Source organism: Oryx dammah, unplaced genomic scaffold (genome assembly GCF_014754425.2).
Source record: "Oryx dammah isolate SB20612 unplaced genomic scaffold, SCBI_Odam_1.1 HiC_scaffold_25, whole genome shotgun sequence".
In the NCBI taxonomy this organism is placed as follows: Eukaryota; Metazoa; Chordata; class Mammalia; order Artiodactyla; family Bovidae; genus Oryx; species Oryx dammah.
The window spans coordinates 5,934,075-5,948,854 of NW_024070209.1; the positions used below are offsets into that span (position 1 = coordinate 5,934,075).

Genomic DNA, 14,780 nt, shown 5'->3' on the forward strand with positions numbered 1-14,780 from the left:
CTTGTTTAGAAAAGGAGTTTGTTCAGTTTCAAGCCCCTCTGTAAAATATCCATCTTATCAAGTGCAGACTCTGAGCAATCATAAGATGTCCCTCCTGGGGTGCATTTTCTTCTTTAAAGCCATCAAAGTGATAAGAGGACTGATAAAAACCACCTTAGGAGGCAGTCAGGCCAAGGGCAAGGTCTGCAAAACATCCACTTCTTTTCCACGATCCAAGGCTCTACCACTCGAATAAGTTATCGGGGGCTGGTGTTCACTACCCCTTCCTCCTCACAGTAAATCACCCAGGGAGGTGCTTACTGACATGAATTTAGCAATCGAAAATGTCACTCAAACTAGTTTGTGGTTTGTGTGTGTGCAGGCTATTGTCTGACTCTGCAACCCCATGAACTGTAGCTCACCAGGCTCCTCTGTCCATGGAATTCTCCAGGCAAGAATATAGGAGTGGATTGCCATTTCCTACTCCAGGGGATCTTCCCAACCCAGGGATCAAACTATGTCTCCTGGCCCAGGCAGGCAGATTCCTTATCACTGCGCCACTGGGAAGACCAGGTCCTGGCATAAAGATTTTCTCTTAAATTCTTGGGATGTCCTCAGATGTTTGTTTGGAAGGTCTTGCTATTCTGAAAGAGAAGAGAGGATTTTATTAGGTTTTTAGCTGGCAGGCAGTGTCTCTAGATTCAGGCAGAGAGGATCTTCCACATCTGGGAAATTTTTAAACATCTTTTTTTAATGACGCAGATGTTCACATCTGCAGACCCTTCCCTTGTGTGGACTTGTTTTCCTTTCCCTTGGTGACTTCCTTGGCCCACCCAACAGATTAATCTGCAATGATCTAAGCCAGAGACCGACAGATGTAAATTCTCTCGGGCCCACTCAGTTTTGTTTTCCTCACTTTATATTCATGTTTGGAAACATTTATTAGTATTTATGCAAAGGCATTCAGAGACTATGTTTGGTAAAATGAGTGTGTTCCTGTTGGTGGGTAGCCGACCACTATAGATAGAAGACCCAGTATAGATGGATTCACTTAGAAACCTGTAAACATAGGAAACAAAAAATTACTGGAAAGCCAGAGAGTCTTACAGATTTCATTTCAGAAAACAGTTTTCTGATGCTTTTTATGTTCTCAAATTGGAAAACATAGCTATGTCTTAATCTACAAGCTCAGAAATATGCAGGATATAATCAACTACATTTTAAAAAGAAAGAGGTAATGTAGATTACCTAGAATAATAATCCTCAACCCTGGCTGCATGTTAGTAAATTGGGGGAGGTTTTATTGTTTTTTTAAAGAAACATTTTAGGGACTTTCCCTGTCCATGGTTAAGATTTGACCTTCCAGTGCAGAGGTGCAGGTTTGATCCCTGGTTGGGGAACTAATGTTCCACATGCCTCTTGACCAAAAAAAAAAAAAAAAAAAATCTAAACATAAAACAGAAGCAATATTGTAACAAATTCAATAAAGACTTTAAGAAAATAAAGAAAAAAATTTATTTTTTTACTGAATTTTTAAGACCCAATTTTATTTTATTTAAAAAAATTTTTGGCCATGTGGTGTGCAGGATCTTAGTTCCTGATCAGACCACAACCCCTGCATTGAAAGTGTGGGATCCTAACCACTGAACCACCAGGGAAGTCTCTGGGGAGACTTTATAAAGTGTTGCTGCCCAGGCTTCACCCTGAGTTTCTGAAGTAGCTGATCTGGGCTGGGGGCAATCATGTGTCTGGTTCTGGGGAATCTGGAGAGAATTTCATGTACCTGATAGGTTGACATTTCTCCTATTGAACTCTTTTTTCCACCCAGCAAACTCCACTGAAAATAGCGAGAAGTTTTCTCTGGAAGGTAAAGCCATTTTTCACAGTCACCCTGAAGACAGGTGTTCCACTCCTAGGGAAACGGCTACTGATGCCAAGTGGTACTACCCCCGGGCCTCTGGGGGCCTGGCCTCAGCATCACGGTGGGTGGGAGCCCAGAACAGCCCCCTCTCGGCCCTGTTAGAACCAGGACTTGAAGTCCCAGGGCCTGGGTGGAGGCCCTGCTGCACCATTTCAACTCTGAGTGAGCTCAGTTAATATACACAAGCCTCCTAGACCTTGGGTTCCTCATTTATAGGATAAGGAAAGCCAGCCTTCCTGGCCTGTGAGAATACATAAGACACAGTGAATGGGTTTTGTCACCTGGGCAGTGAGTTCTGTTGTGGACACTGTGTAACTGGGGCGGGGCGGGGGTGGGGGGTGGCGGGGTTGGTCACTGTGAATCCTGAGCTATCTCCTCAGTCAAGTCCTGCATCAGCCTGGGCTCTGAGGCGGTTCAGGGCACAAGCTCCTGACTCCCAGGTAGGCCAACCCAGGGTCAAGACCCACTAGCTTCCCTGTAGTAGTGGTAGTACTGGTTACTTAGTCATGCCCAGCCCTTTGTGACTCAGCGGACTCTAGCTCGTGCTCAACCAGGCTCCGCTGTCCACGGGATTCTCCAGGCAAGAATACTGGAGTGGGTAGCCATTCCCTTCTCCAGGGGGTCTTCTCAACCCAGGGATGGAACCTGGGCATCCTGCACTGCAGGCAGATTCTTCTCCATCTGAGTCACCATACTTCCCCTGAGCCCGTCAGTATCAGAACACTGTCCAACGATGAAGCTCACCCTTAAGACACGAGCTGATGTGCGCGTCCAGACCGTCCTGCACTGTGGGGCCGTCTGCTGGTCTGGCAGAGGACTTTTTCCCAGCGCAGTAACCTCCATGGCTGCAGGACCAGTGGCAGTGGGAGGCAGAGTTGTGTGTTGTTGTTTAGTCACTACGTCATGTCTGACTCTCTGCTACCCCATGGACAGAGGAGCCTGCCAGGCTCCTCTGTCCATGGGATTCTCCAAGCAAGAATACTGGAGTGGGTTGCCATTTCCTCCTCCAGGGGATCTTCCTGACCCAGGGATCGAACCCACATCTCCTGCACTGGCAGGTGGATTCTTTACCACTGAACCGCCTGGGAAGCCCTAGTTGTGCGTTGCTGACTCGAATTCCATCTCTGTCTGGCCTTGTGCCCATTGCTTCCCAGTCTGAGCCTCAGGTTCCCGTACAGTGGGGGTAAGAGTAGCGCTTGACATCCCCAAGTTGCTGTGAGAATGAAACAGCTGATGGACCTGAGGCCGCTCGCTGGTGCCCGGGGGGCTGGCCCCACACCAGCTAGGGCTGACCTGTGTCTCCTCCGCTCCACCAGTGCCCAGCCCCTCTTGTAATGGCTTTGATGGCGCCCTTTCAAGGCCCTGCCGAGTGCCCTTGGGGAAGGAGGTCTGCTTCATCGCCACCGTTCGCCTGGCCACACCACAGTTCTTAAAGGCAAGTACCCAGAGAGAATTTATCTTGCGGAACAAGTACCCCCAAGTCACCTTGTGTGGCAGGTAATTCCTTGTCTTTCAGGGAAAGAAGATTTCAATGAGCTCATCACCGACTCTGAGAATGTTCAGTATCTGATTTCTGTACAGCAACAGCCCCACAAACTCTTTCCCCAAGCCTCAGTTTCCTAAAAATACCAGAGCAGGTAGCCATTCCCTTCTCCAGGGGATCTTCCTGACCCAGAGATCAAATCCGGGTCTCCTAGACTGCAGGCATAGTCTTTACCTGGAAAGTCCCTCTTTTGGACTTCATGGACTGTAGCCCACCAGCATCCTCTGTCCATGGGATTCTCCAGGCAAGAATACTGGAGTGGGTAGCCATGCCCTCCTCGAGGGGATTTTGTTTGAAGGCAGTCAATCACTGGGGGAGAAAAGGGTCTTCCAAAACTCTGTAAACCTTCCTACTCTTCACATGTATGTTGACACCAATCAGCACAGACAGAGGTAAAACCTGTCAGACAGATCTCCGGACTCTCATCTGTAATTTCTTTCCCTTGGATGGGGTGAATGTTGAGTTAAGTTACTCATTCAAATTCGGATGAAAAGCCATTTTCCATGTGTTTACCACATGTCTAGATGATAGGAAGGGAGGGGTATGACATTTTGGCTCTCAGAACTTTTTCCCCAGCTTGTGAAATAAATTTAGCAGCCGCTAATACCAAAATTAGCTGCTGATGAGGAGTTTTGGTCCAATACAACTTGGAAACTTGCTCTAAGTGCTTTTAACTTCTGTTGCCGACCGTGCATTCTTGACACAACTGGGGGTGGAGGTGAGAATCTGGTACCCCAAGTCATATTTTTCCTCTCTTTCAATACAGGAAATGTGCATCGTTGACGAGCCTTTAGAGGAATTCACTTCAAGGCATAGCTTGGAATGGAAATTTTTATTTCTGGATCACAGGTTTGTGAAAAGAAAAACACATTTGGGTTGGGTGCTTTTTCAAGCGCTTATTTCCAGGAGCCAGGCTCTCCTTGGGGGACAGAATTCAGACCTGGTCCTCTCTTGTGGTGGGGAAAATGCTTGTGGCCAAAGGGCTGGGATCTCCCTCCACTGCGTTTGTCCCATCTGTGGATATGTCCTGGGTTTGGGTCAGAGCATCTCAGGAGAGCCACACAGCCCCGCTGGAGACATCTTTGGGACATCCCTGCCTGCCCCATCCCCACCCCACTCGCTAGCTCCCATTAGCAAGGCAAGATGTGAAGGAAACTCTCATTTTATTTCCTTCAACACCCTTTCATCCCTTTAGACCAATCTTTTTTCTTTCTTGTGTTACATTTTTTCACAGTTGAAGAACTCACAATCTCCCCTTCCTGCCCTTTGATTTTTTTTATGACACTTTAGAATTGGGCTGACTCCATGCATAGCTGTTTTTAATTATTCAGCAATAATAACATTTATGATCACTGGGGCCAGTTTAGGTCAAGGGAACCAAGTGTCTAATGCCAAAAAATGTGAGCACTTTGGAAAACACCGCCTCTCTGGTTTTGACCATTGCCAAATGGTTTTTTATGCGCTTATTATTGAGAAATGAGGCCCCTGGGTTGATCAAGAAGCATGCAAACTGCCCCTGCCCATTGGCCACTATAGGAAGCCCACAAGGCTGATGAAGACCCCCCTACCAACTGTCCTTGCAGAGCCCCCCCTATCATAGGGTACCTGCCTTTTGAAGTCCTGGGAACCTCGGGCTACGACTACTACCACGTGGATGACCTGGAGCTCCTAGCTAGGTGCCACCAGCACCGTGAGTACCCCTGCCAACCCCCCAGCTCCCCTCCTGAGGACCTCCATTCTCTCCCTGCAGCCCTGACAGCGGGATTCGTAGGCTCTGCAAGTCGATCTATTACTTGGTTTCTTCTGAGGCCAAGAATTTTAACTTCTCTGAGATGATCAAGTTGTGGTCCTTGTTGGAGGTCCTTGTCTAGATTCCCCTGTGTTTTATTTGCACCTGGAATTGACTTTGATCTGTGTGCTTCCTCCCCCAGCCCCTTCCTAGCTCCCCTCAGCTATGCAAACTATTTGATCTTTTTTTTGCTTTTTAAGTAGTCTGATAACTATTATTTATTTATTTGGGGGCTTTCTCTAGTTATGGCAAGTGGGGGCTACTCTCTAGTGGTTCTCGAACTTCTCATTTCAGTGGTTTCTCTGGTTGCAGAGCACAGGCTCTTGGGCACACAAGCTTCAGTAGTTGGGGCTCATGGAGCTTAATTGCTGCATGGCATGTGGAATCTTCCCAGACCAGGGATCAAACCTGTGTCCCCTGCATTGGCAGGTAGATTCTTAACCACTGGACCACCAGGGAAGTCCTACAAATATTATTTTATTGGCAGATTCAGTGCCTCCTTTTGTCACTTTGGTCTCCTGGTTAGGCCTTCTCTTGACCACTAACGTGTAAAGAGGACCTAAAGTCCAGGCACTGAGACAGTGCACCCAGCTGCTCATCTTTTCTGGACCCGTGGTCCGGCTTTCTGCCCTGCCCAGGCCTAACCCAGCAGCATCTGTGTGTACCGAGTACCCCCAAGGAAGCCGCAACTGAACCATAGGAGGCCTGCGTGGTGGTCTGCAGTGGAAGCCCCTGTGGCTGATCCTCTGTATAGAGCCATGTAGACCAAGGATGCTCAGCTGGCTAACAGCCAGAGCATCCATCCAGAGGCTGCTGGCTGTCAGGTCTGTTTTTGGTCCAGTTCTCCCAGCGTCTGGATGGTCTCTCACACAACTCCAAAGACAGCTCCAGCTGCAGCAGGATGGTGAGCCCCAGGAAAACTAGGGTGTTTTTTTTTTTTATTGCACACTTCTTCAACAGATTTATTTCTTTAAAGGAATGGATTTTGAAGAGAAAAAACATGGGGCAGAGAGGTATGGAATAGAAAATAAATACAAATGTAAGATGTTTTGCTAATTGGTTAATAACCACAAACTAGTACAGAGAATGCCCTGCACAAAACAACAATAAAGGTTCAAAGATGGAGGTGTTCCCTGAGGCAAGGCTGAAGGCCACAGTCTCTGGTGTTTGGAATTTAGGCTGCAGTCCTTGTTTTTGGATGGATCACTGGCTGTGTGGCACAGTCCATGCTTTTAACCAGATTTGAACAGGAGAATGGCCACTTGGCCCAGGTAGGAGTAGATGACGCGGTTGGTTTCGTGTGTCACACGACTACCGAAGTTCCTCCCCACGATGCCAGGTGGGGTCGTGCTTCTTGTCAGACTCCTTCTTGATATGGGTCGCAATGTCCTTTTCTATATTATATTTCTCCAATGCCTGAGTAGCACACTCCACCAAGGCCTGTTGCATCTCCTCCAACATATCAGCATTCTTGATCGTGGCCTTTTGGTCACACATAGTTACCAAGGAGCAGGGGCTGGCCAACTGCAACGGTCTCCTAGGGGAGGGGCTCGTGACGCTCACGCCCACATAGAGAGGCAGTCGCTACCAAAGCTGTGGCACATCTCAAAAACCAGGGCTGCTTCTTTTTTTCCTTTTTACTTTACAATATTGTATTGGTTTTGGTGTACATTGACATGAATCCACCATGGGTGTACATGTGTTCCCCATCCTGAACCCCCCACCCACCTCCCTCTCCATCCCATCCCTCTGGGTCATCCCAGTGCACCAGCCCCGAGCACTCTGTATCATGAATCGAACCTGGACTGGCGATTCATTTCACATGTGATAATTTACATGTTTCAATGCCACAGAGTCCAAAAGACTGTTCTATACATCTGTGCCTCTTTTGCTGTCTCACATACAGGGTTGTCATTACCATCTTTCTAAATTCCATATATATGTGTTAGTATACTATATTGGTGTTTTTCTTTCTGGCTTACTTCACTCTGTATAATAGGCTCCAGTTTCATCCACCTCATTAGAACTGATTCAAATGTATTCTTTTGAATGGCTGAGTAATATTCCATTGTGTATATGTACCACAGCTTTCTTACCCATTCGTCTGCTGCTGGACATCTAGGTTGCTTCCATGTCCTGGCTATTATAAACAGTGGTGCGATGAACATTGGGTTACACGTGTCTCTTTCAATTCTGGTTTCGTTGGTGTGTATGCCCAGTAGTGGAATTGCTGGGTCATATGGCAGTTCTATTTCCAGTTTTTTAAGGAATCTCCACACTGTTCTCCATAGTGGCTGTACTAGCTTGCATTGCCACCAACAGTGTAAGAGGGATCCCTTTTCTCCATGCCCTCTCCAGCATTTATTGCTTGTAGACTTTTGGATAGCAGCCATTCTGACTGGCGTGAAATGGTACCTCATTGTGGTTTTGATTTGCATTTCTCTGATAATGAGTGATGTTGAGCATCTTTTCATGTGTTTGTTAGCCATCTGTATGTCTTCTTTGGAGAAATGTCTATTTAGTTCTTTGGCCCACTTTTTGATTGGGTTGTTTATTTTTCTGGAATTGAGCTGCAGGAGTTGCTTGTATATCTTTGAGATTAATTCTTTGTTCGTTGCTTCATTTACTATTATTTTCTCCCATTCTGATGGCTGTCTTTTCACCTTGCTTATAGTTTCCTTTGTTGTGCAAAAGCTTTTAATTTTAATTAGGTCCCATTTGTTTATTTTTGCTTTTATTTCCAATATTCTGGGAGGTGGGTCATAGAGGATCCTGCTGTGAGTTATGTTGGAGAGTGTTTTGCGTATGTTCTCCTCTAAGAGTTTTATAGTTTCTGGTCTTACGTTTAGATCTTTAATCCATTTTGTGTTTATTTGTGTGTGTGGTATTAGAAAGTGATCTAGTTTCATTCTTTTACAAGTGGTTGACCAGTTTTCCCAGCACCACTTGTTAAAGAGATTGTCTTTACTCCATTGTATATTCTTGCCTCCTTTGTCAAAGATAAGTTGTCCATAGGTGTGTGGATTTGTCTCTGGGCTTTCTATTTTGTTCCATTGATCTATATTTCTGTCTTTGTGCCAGTACCATACTGTCTTGATGATTGTGGCTTTGTAATAGAGACTGAAGTCAGGAAGGTTGATTCCTCCAGTTCCATTCTTCTTTCTCAAGATTGCTTTGGCTATTCAAGGTTTTTTGTATTTCCATACAAATTGTGAAATTACTTGTTCTAGTTCTCAGAAAAATACCATTGGTAGCTCGATAGGGATTGAATTGAATCTATAGATTGCTTTGGGTAGTATACTCATTTTCCGTATATTGATTCTTCCAATCCATGAACACAGTATATTTCTCCATCTATTTGTGCCTTCTTTCATTTCTTTCACCAGTATTTTATAGTTTTCTGTATATAGGTCTTTCATTTCTTTAGGTAGATATATTCCTAAGTATTTTATTATTTTCATTGCAATGGTGAATGGAATTGTTTCCTTAATTAAACCCCCAGTTGAAGAATCTGCCCAGATTTAAGGCTCTCTTAAGCTTTTGAGCATTTGGGGAAGCAAGAGGATCATTCCTCCATTGTTTCAGAATTCATGACCATTTCCTGTGATCTTTTTTAAAAATTTGTTTCTCAATTGGAGGGAGATTGCTTTACAATGTTGTTGTGTTGATTTCTGCTGTACAGCAACTCAAATCAGCCATAGTTATGTACATGTCCCCTCCCTCTTGAGCCTCCCTCCCCGCCCCCATCCCACTCCTCTAGGTCATCACAGAGCACCGAGCTGGGCTCCCTGTGTTATGTAGCAACTTCTACCAGCTCTCTACTTTACACATGGTGGTTGTGGTCACTTAAGAGCCATCACTACTGGGGAAATGACTGCTGTGTGGCACTGTCATTTTGAAAGCTGGTGTTGTTAAAAGTGACTGTGGGAGGAAAGGGTCCTTGTGTCCTAACACTGGTTATTCGCCGACTCCATCTTCCACTCACAGTGATGCAGTTTGGCAAAGGGAAGTCGTGCTGCTACAGGTTTCTGACCAAAGGCCAGCAGTGGATTTGGCTCCAGACCCACTACTACATCACCTACCACCAGTGGAACTCCAAGCCCGAGTTCATCGTGTGCACACACTCAGTGGTCAGGTGCGGGCCAGGGGCTGGGAGAGTGGGTGGGCTGGGGGCTGGGAGGATGGGCAGATGGCTTAGGGGTCCCTAGCAGGTGGCTCAGAGCCCCAGTATCCTCAGGGGTCCCCAGTTCTGAGGAGTGAGCCCGGGCCTGAGTTCTGCAGCAGGACTCTGCTCACAGTGAGCAGACTAATCCCCAGAAGCCAGGTCCTTCCTAGCCCACACCCAGCCCTGGCCTCCCAGGGCTGAGACTTCCTCCCAGGGCCCCACCAGGCCCCTCTGACAGCCTCACTGAGCTCTTCCAGGCAGCCAGGATGTTCCTCCGTAAATTACTGCTTCAGTGACCTACTTACATATTTTCCCTCATCTCCATCCGGCCCCCAGCCTTCCCTTGTCGCTGGTAGGAAAAGAAAATTAAAATTTTGCCTCTGAATAACTCAGAGACATAGTCCCTCCCCCCGCCCCCCCTTTTTTTTGAATGCCTCAAAAACTACCTGTGGCAACCAAGGCAGGGTGGTACAAGAGCCAGAGGGTTCCTGGTAGATCCCTGACCTCAGGGAGAGGTTATCTGCCCCAGCCCCATGTGGGTGGCAGGGCTTCCAAGGGAGGAAGCAGATCCAGTGTTTCCTAGACACTGCCTGTATAGCGTCACAGTTCCCAAAGGTAAAAGGGAAATGCCGTTTGGGGTTTTTTCCCCAAGTACAAAAATTTTAAGAACATAAATTAGTTTTAAGCTGGTCTAGAGGAGAGCTTTTGAGGAGAGCAACGAAAGAAAGGTTAGAAGGATCACATTCTATATAGGTATCAATACAGAACAGATAGATGATAGATAACAGATAGATGATAGCTCAAGAGATACATATACATACCTGTTGTTATGTACATGTACATAAGCAATGGATGATTGCCAGCAGATAATGGGTAGTTAGGTAAATGGTAGAGTAATAGATGATAGATAGATGGATAGATAGAGAGTTAATTGATAGACAATCGATGATTGATTGATAGATAGATAATAGATGGATGGATAGATACTATCCATATACACATGCTTATCTATTGGATCGGGCAAAACGTTCACTTTGTTTTTTCCGTAAGATCTCTAGAAAACCTGAACGAGCTTTTTGACCAAGCCAGTACACACACACACTCACACACATGTAAATCCCTCCTGTTTAGTAAGTGAGAAAAGAGGAAGGATAAGAAATGCAGGTGTTTCTTGGCCAGTGACCCTGATTATCACATACATGCCCACCCCCAGGGACCTGACCCTGACTTCCCAGCCCACCCCTGGGCACGTCAGCAGCCAGTGTTTTCTGATTCCACGTCCAGCCTCCACACCCCACCCCCAACTGCCTGGACTTTTGCCAGGGAGTCCTTTTGTCCCCAGGTAAGACAACATCGTCAACACTTTGCTCCTCAGAGTCTGATTTCCGGTCCATCTTCTCAGATCCCAGAATGAGATTCTCAAAGAAAGTAGGGAGCAACCAACAGAGAAATGAGACCACAGGTGTCCCCGAGGCACAGGAGCCACCACCGCTCCTCCAGGCCCCATATCCAGCCCACAGCTCTATAGTCAGTGCAAAAGCCACAGCTGGGTCACTCGGCCATCACCACTCTGAGTTGATTCCCTCATGCCATTCAAAAAGTGGGTCCATCTGGGTCTGGCTAGTTCTAGGTTTGGTCGAAAGAAAACTTCTGGAAGTTTCATAGTCTGTAATCGTAGTCTGTAATTAAAAAAAAAAAAAGTTTATATATCACTTCCTCCTGTGCATAGTCCAAGCTGAGTAGCTCTCCAGAAAGTCTTTTAATTATTTGAAGGCTGAGGCTGATCATATTAATGAAAATAGGTTTCTAAAGACAATTGTGTGTGTGTGGGGGGGGGTTTCTGGGTGGGATGGGTCAAGATGAGTCAAAAGAGAAAAAAACAACAATAACGAAAGAAAATGTAGGCAACAACAACATCCTGGAAAGGAAAATGTTCTTCTTTATGTGTTTAAAAAAATTTTATGATTGTTTTTTTCTTTGGCCATGCCCCACAGCTTGTGGGGTCCATTCCCTTCTTCAGGGGATCTTCCCAACCCAAGGATTGAACTCATGTCTCCCACATTGCAGGCAGATTCTCTACCATCTGAGCCACCAGGGAAGCTCCTTAGTTCTCTGAAGTGAAGTCGCTTAGTGGTGTCCGACTCTTTGTGACCCCATGGGCTATAGCCTACCAGGCTTATCCATCCATGGGATTTTCCAGGCAATACTGGAGTAGGTTGCCATTGCCTTCTCTGGGAGATCCTCCCATCCCAGGGATTGAACCCACGGATCTCCTGCACTGTAGGCAGATGCTTTACCATCTGAGCCACCAGGGAATTTCCCTGACCAGGGATCAAACCCGGGCCCCCTGAAGTGGAAGCATGGAGTGCCAGCCCCTGGATCACCAGGCAAGTCCCAGAAAGGAAGTCACTCTGAATGTCGTGGTAGAAGTGACTCCTGTGGAATGTAGGCCCAGAAAGAAACCCCATCCCCAAACAAGTAACTGGGCCAGGCTTGCTAGTGGCTGCCCTGGGAGAGGGTGTCACACAGCCCTCTTTGCTGGTGTCGTCCGGGACATACCCCCTCCAGCTGTGGTCTCTTGATTTCCTGAGCAGTTACGCCGAGGTCCGGGTGGAGAGGAGGCAGGAATTGGCGCTGGAGGACCCGCTGCTGGAGACCGTCCACCCTTCAGCACTGAAGGTAATCTGATCCCCAGCAGAGGAGGAAGGCAAAGTTTGGCTGAGTAGAATCGTTCATGAGTTGTGATCATAAAAATAGTAATACCTGAAGCAGCAGGTCATGTTTTTTGAGCTCTTGCTATGTTCCCAGTACTCGTCAATGTAATTTGGGGGTTATTTGCTTACTTGCCCCTCATTGAGGTTCCTGCAAGGTGGGCACTGTCACTGTCCTTCAGGTGAGACTGAGCATACTACGGATGCAGATAACGTATCTGAGGTCATGGAGACTGGGAACTCACAGAGCTGTGCGAGAAAACAGCCTCTCGACTCAAAGCAGGGTTTGGCGACCTTCCAGCCTTAAAAGAATGACTGTGCAGGCAAACCTCGGAGATACTGCAGGTTCCAGAACACCACAGTAAAGTGAATATCACCACAGAGCAAATCACATTACTTTTTTTGGTTTCCTAGTGGATATGAAAGATATGTTGACCCTATTCTATAGTCTAAGTGTGCAAGTGAAAGTGTTAGTTCTTCAGTCGTGTCTGACTCTTTGCAAACCCATGGACTGTAGCTCACGAGGCTCCTCTGTCCATGGAATTCTCCAGGCAAGAACACTGGAGTGGGTTGCCATTCCCTCCTCCAGAGGATCATCCCAACCCAGAGATCGAACCCAAGTCTCCTGCATTGCAGGCAGATTCCCTACTGTCTGAGCCACCAGGGAAGCCCAGTTGTTTATTTTTTTTTAATGGCATACGTTAATTTTAAAAAACTTTACTGCTTAAAAAATGGTAAGCAGCATCTAACAAGACAGGAATGCCATAAACCTTCAATTTGTAAAAAATCACACTCTCCAAGAAGTGTGATAAAGGGAAACACAATAAAACAATGTCTGCCTGTAGGGGAGTCCACTTTGTATCTCTCCCACAGATGAAAAGCGGGGGGTTATTCCATCATCCCATCAAGGTGGGTCACAGTCTGTGCATCCTGTCCTCCCTTTAGCCCAAGTACTGTACCTGCCCTCAAAAAGAGCACCCCACAAGCTCACTGCCCCTCACACTCCCACTATGGTATCACTGGCGGGGTGTACTGGCCGCTTCTGTGTCTAGGGGTCTGAGCTGACATCCTTGTTGGAGCCACCTTGGCATCAGGGAGCCCTGAGAGGAATGGAGAGGTGTTTCTCTTCACAAAGCCCAGAGCTCTTTCCTTTCCAGCCTGAGTCCCTGGCACCCTCTGACCAGGCAGCCCTCATTGCTGACAACTTGACAGAAACTCATAAGCAGATCAGAACCCTGTTTCTCAAAGGTCATTCTTCAAGCAGACACATATGTTGGGAGGAAAAAAGAGAGAAAGCAAGAAAGGGAATGTTGTATTTCATCAAAGCTAAGAAGTCATCGATTGTAAGATCTCTCTCTATCTCCACTAGGAAAGAGAGAAAGCTGCCCATCTGTGAAGCCAAGATTTCTTATTGTGAGTTGAAGGACATATCCCAATTTCATTTTATGTCAAAACGTGGGAAGGAAGTTCATCTTGATGAAACACAGTTCAAGTTCCAACCAGCCCATGACCTAGAATCTAGTCTCTGGCTAGAAATTGACACAACAGCACTGGTCAGTTTATCTTTTCTATGTACTGGGAAACAAAGGAAAAATATTAATGTGATTTGCTTTATTGTGATACTCACTTTACTGTAGTCAGTGGACCATCGGCGCATCTCTGGTCCATTAAGAACTGAGTTACGAAGAGGAAGAGATCCCCTTTAGAGACCAGAATGCATTTGCATCTTTGCTGAGCCGCTCCCACTGGCAGGCAAAGTGCTGCTATGTTGTGCGGTGATTCCTCACCAGCACCATGGTACAACACCTCTGTCATTGTTCATGGACGTGTTTATTACCCAGCTCTGTCACATGAAGGCGTCAAATGTCATGTCCAAGGCTGGAATTAAATTGTTCATAGGCAGGTGTTTGACACATCGTACATCACAGCTGAAGATTAGGCATACAGCGTGTCATCCAGCCAGAAATTCATTATTGAGCTTTCCGATCTTTGGGGAATATTAGAGCTCAGTGAAACTTCTCGTCAACATGTACTTATGTATAAACACACAGAAGACTCTCGAGGGTCCCTTGGACAGCAAGGAAATCAAACCAGTCAATCCTAAAGGAAATGAACCCTGAATATTCATTGGAAGGACTGATGCTGAAGCTCCAATACTTTGGCCGCCTGATGCGAAGAGCTGATCCATTGGAAAAGACCCTGATGCTGGGAAAGATTGAAGGCAGGAGGAAAAGGGATTGACAGAGGATGAGATGATTGGATGGTATCATCAACTCAATGGACATGAGTTGGCGCAAACTCCAAAAGATGGTGAAGGACAGGGAAGCCTGGCATGCTGCTGTCTGCAGGGTCACAAAGAGATGGACATGACTGAGCGACTGAACAACACACACACAAATACAATCTCAGGCTGTCAGAGTCAGAAGTCCCTTTTAAAGTCACAGCTCCAGGACTGTGCTTTTCAAACTCTCAGCGGTAATGGACCATTTGGATTTTTAATTTCAAGTCTGTCACTGACGGATGCTCTATAAAATGCGGGTTCCCTTGCTTGTGTGTGATGTATGGCAGATGGCTAGAAAAGTTTCTCAGCTCTTCCTCTCACTTCCTGCACTTACTTGTCTGCTGACCAGGCACACACAATTCGCCTGGGACCCCACTCTAAAACGTGTGAT

The 14,780-nt window shown here is 46.5% G+C and overlaps 1 protein-coding gene and 1 pseudogene across 1 annotated transcript in view; one reads left to right on the forward strand and one right to left on the reverse strand.

Moving 5' to 3' along the window:
* Window positions 1-14,780, forward strand: part of NPAS2 (neuronal PAS domain protein 2) — a 125,840-nt gene that overhangs the window by 78,087 nt on the left and 32,973 nt on the right. Inside the window, exons 7-11 of the mRNA XM_040267695.1 lie at window positions 3,217-3,335; window positions 4,210-4,292; window positions 5,027-5,133; window positions 9,220-9,367; window positions 11,992-12,076. Coding sequence (XP_040123629.1) covers window positions 3,217-3,335; window positions 4,210-4,292; window positions 5,027-5,133; window positions 9,220-9,367; window positions 11,992-12,076 — 542 coding nt within the window. The remainder of the gene's footprint in view (window positions 1-3,216; window positions 3,336-4,209; window positions 4,293-5,026; window positions 5,134-9,219; window positions 9,368-11,991; window positions 12,077-14,780) is intronic.
* LOC120883598 lies at window positions 6,465-6,844 on the reverse strand (annotated as a pseudogene).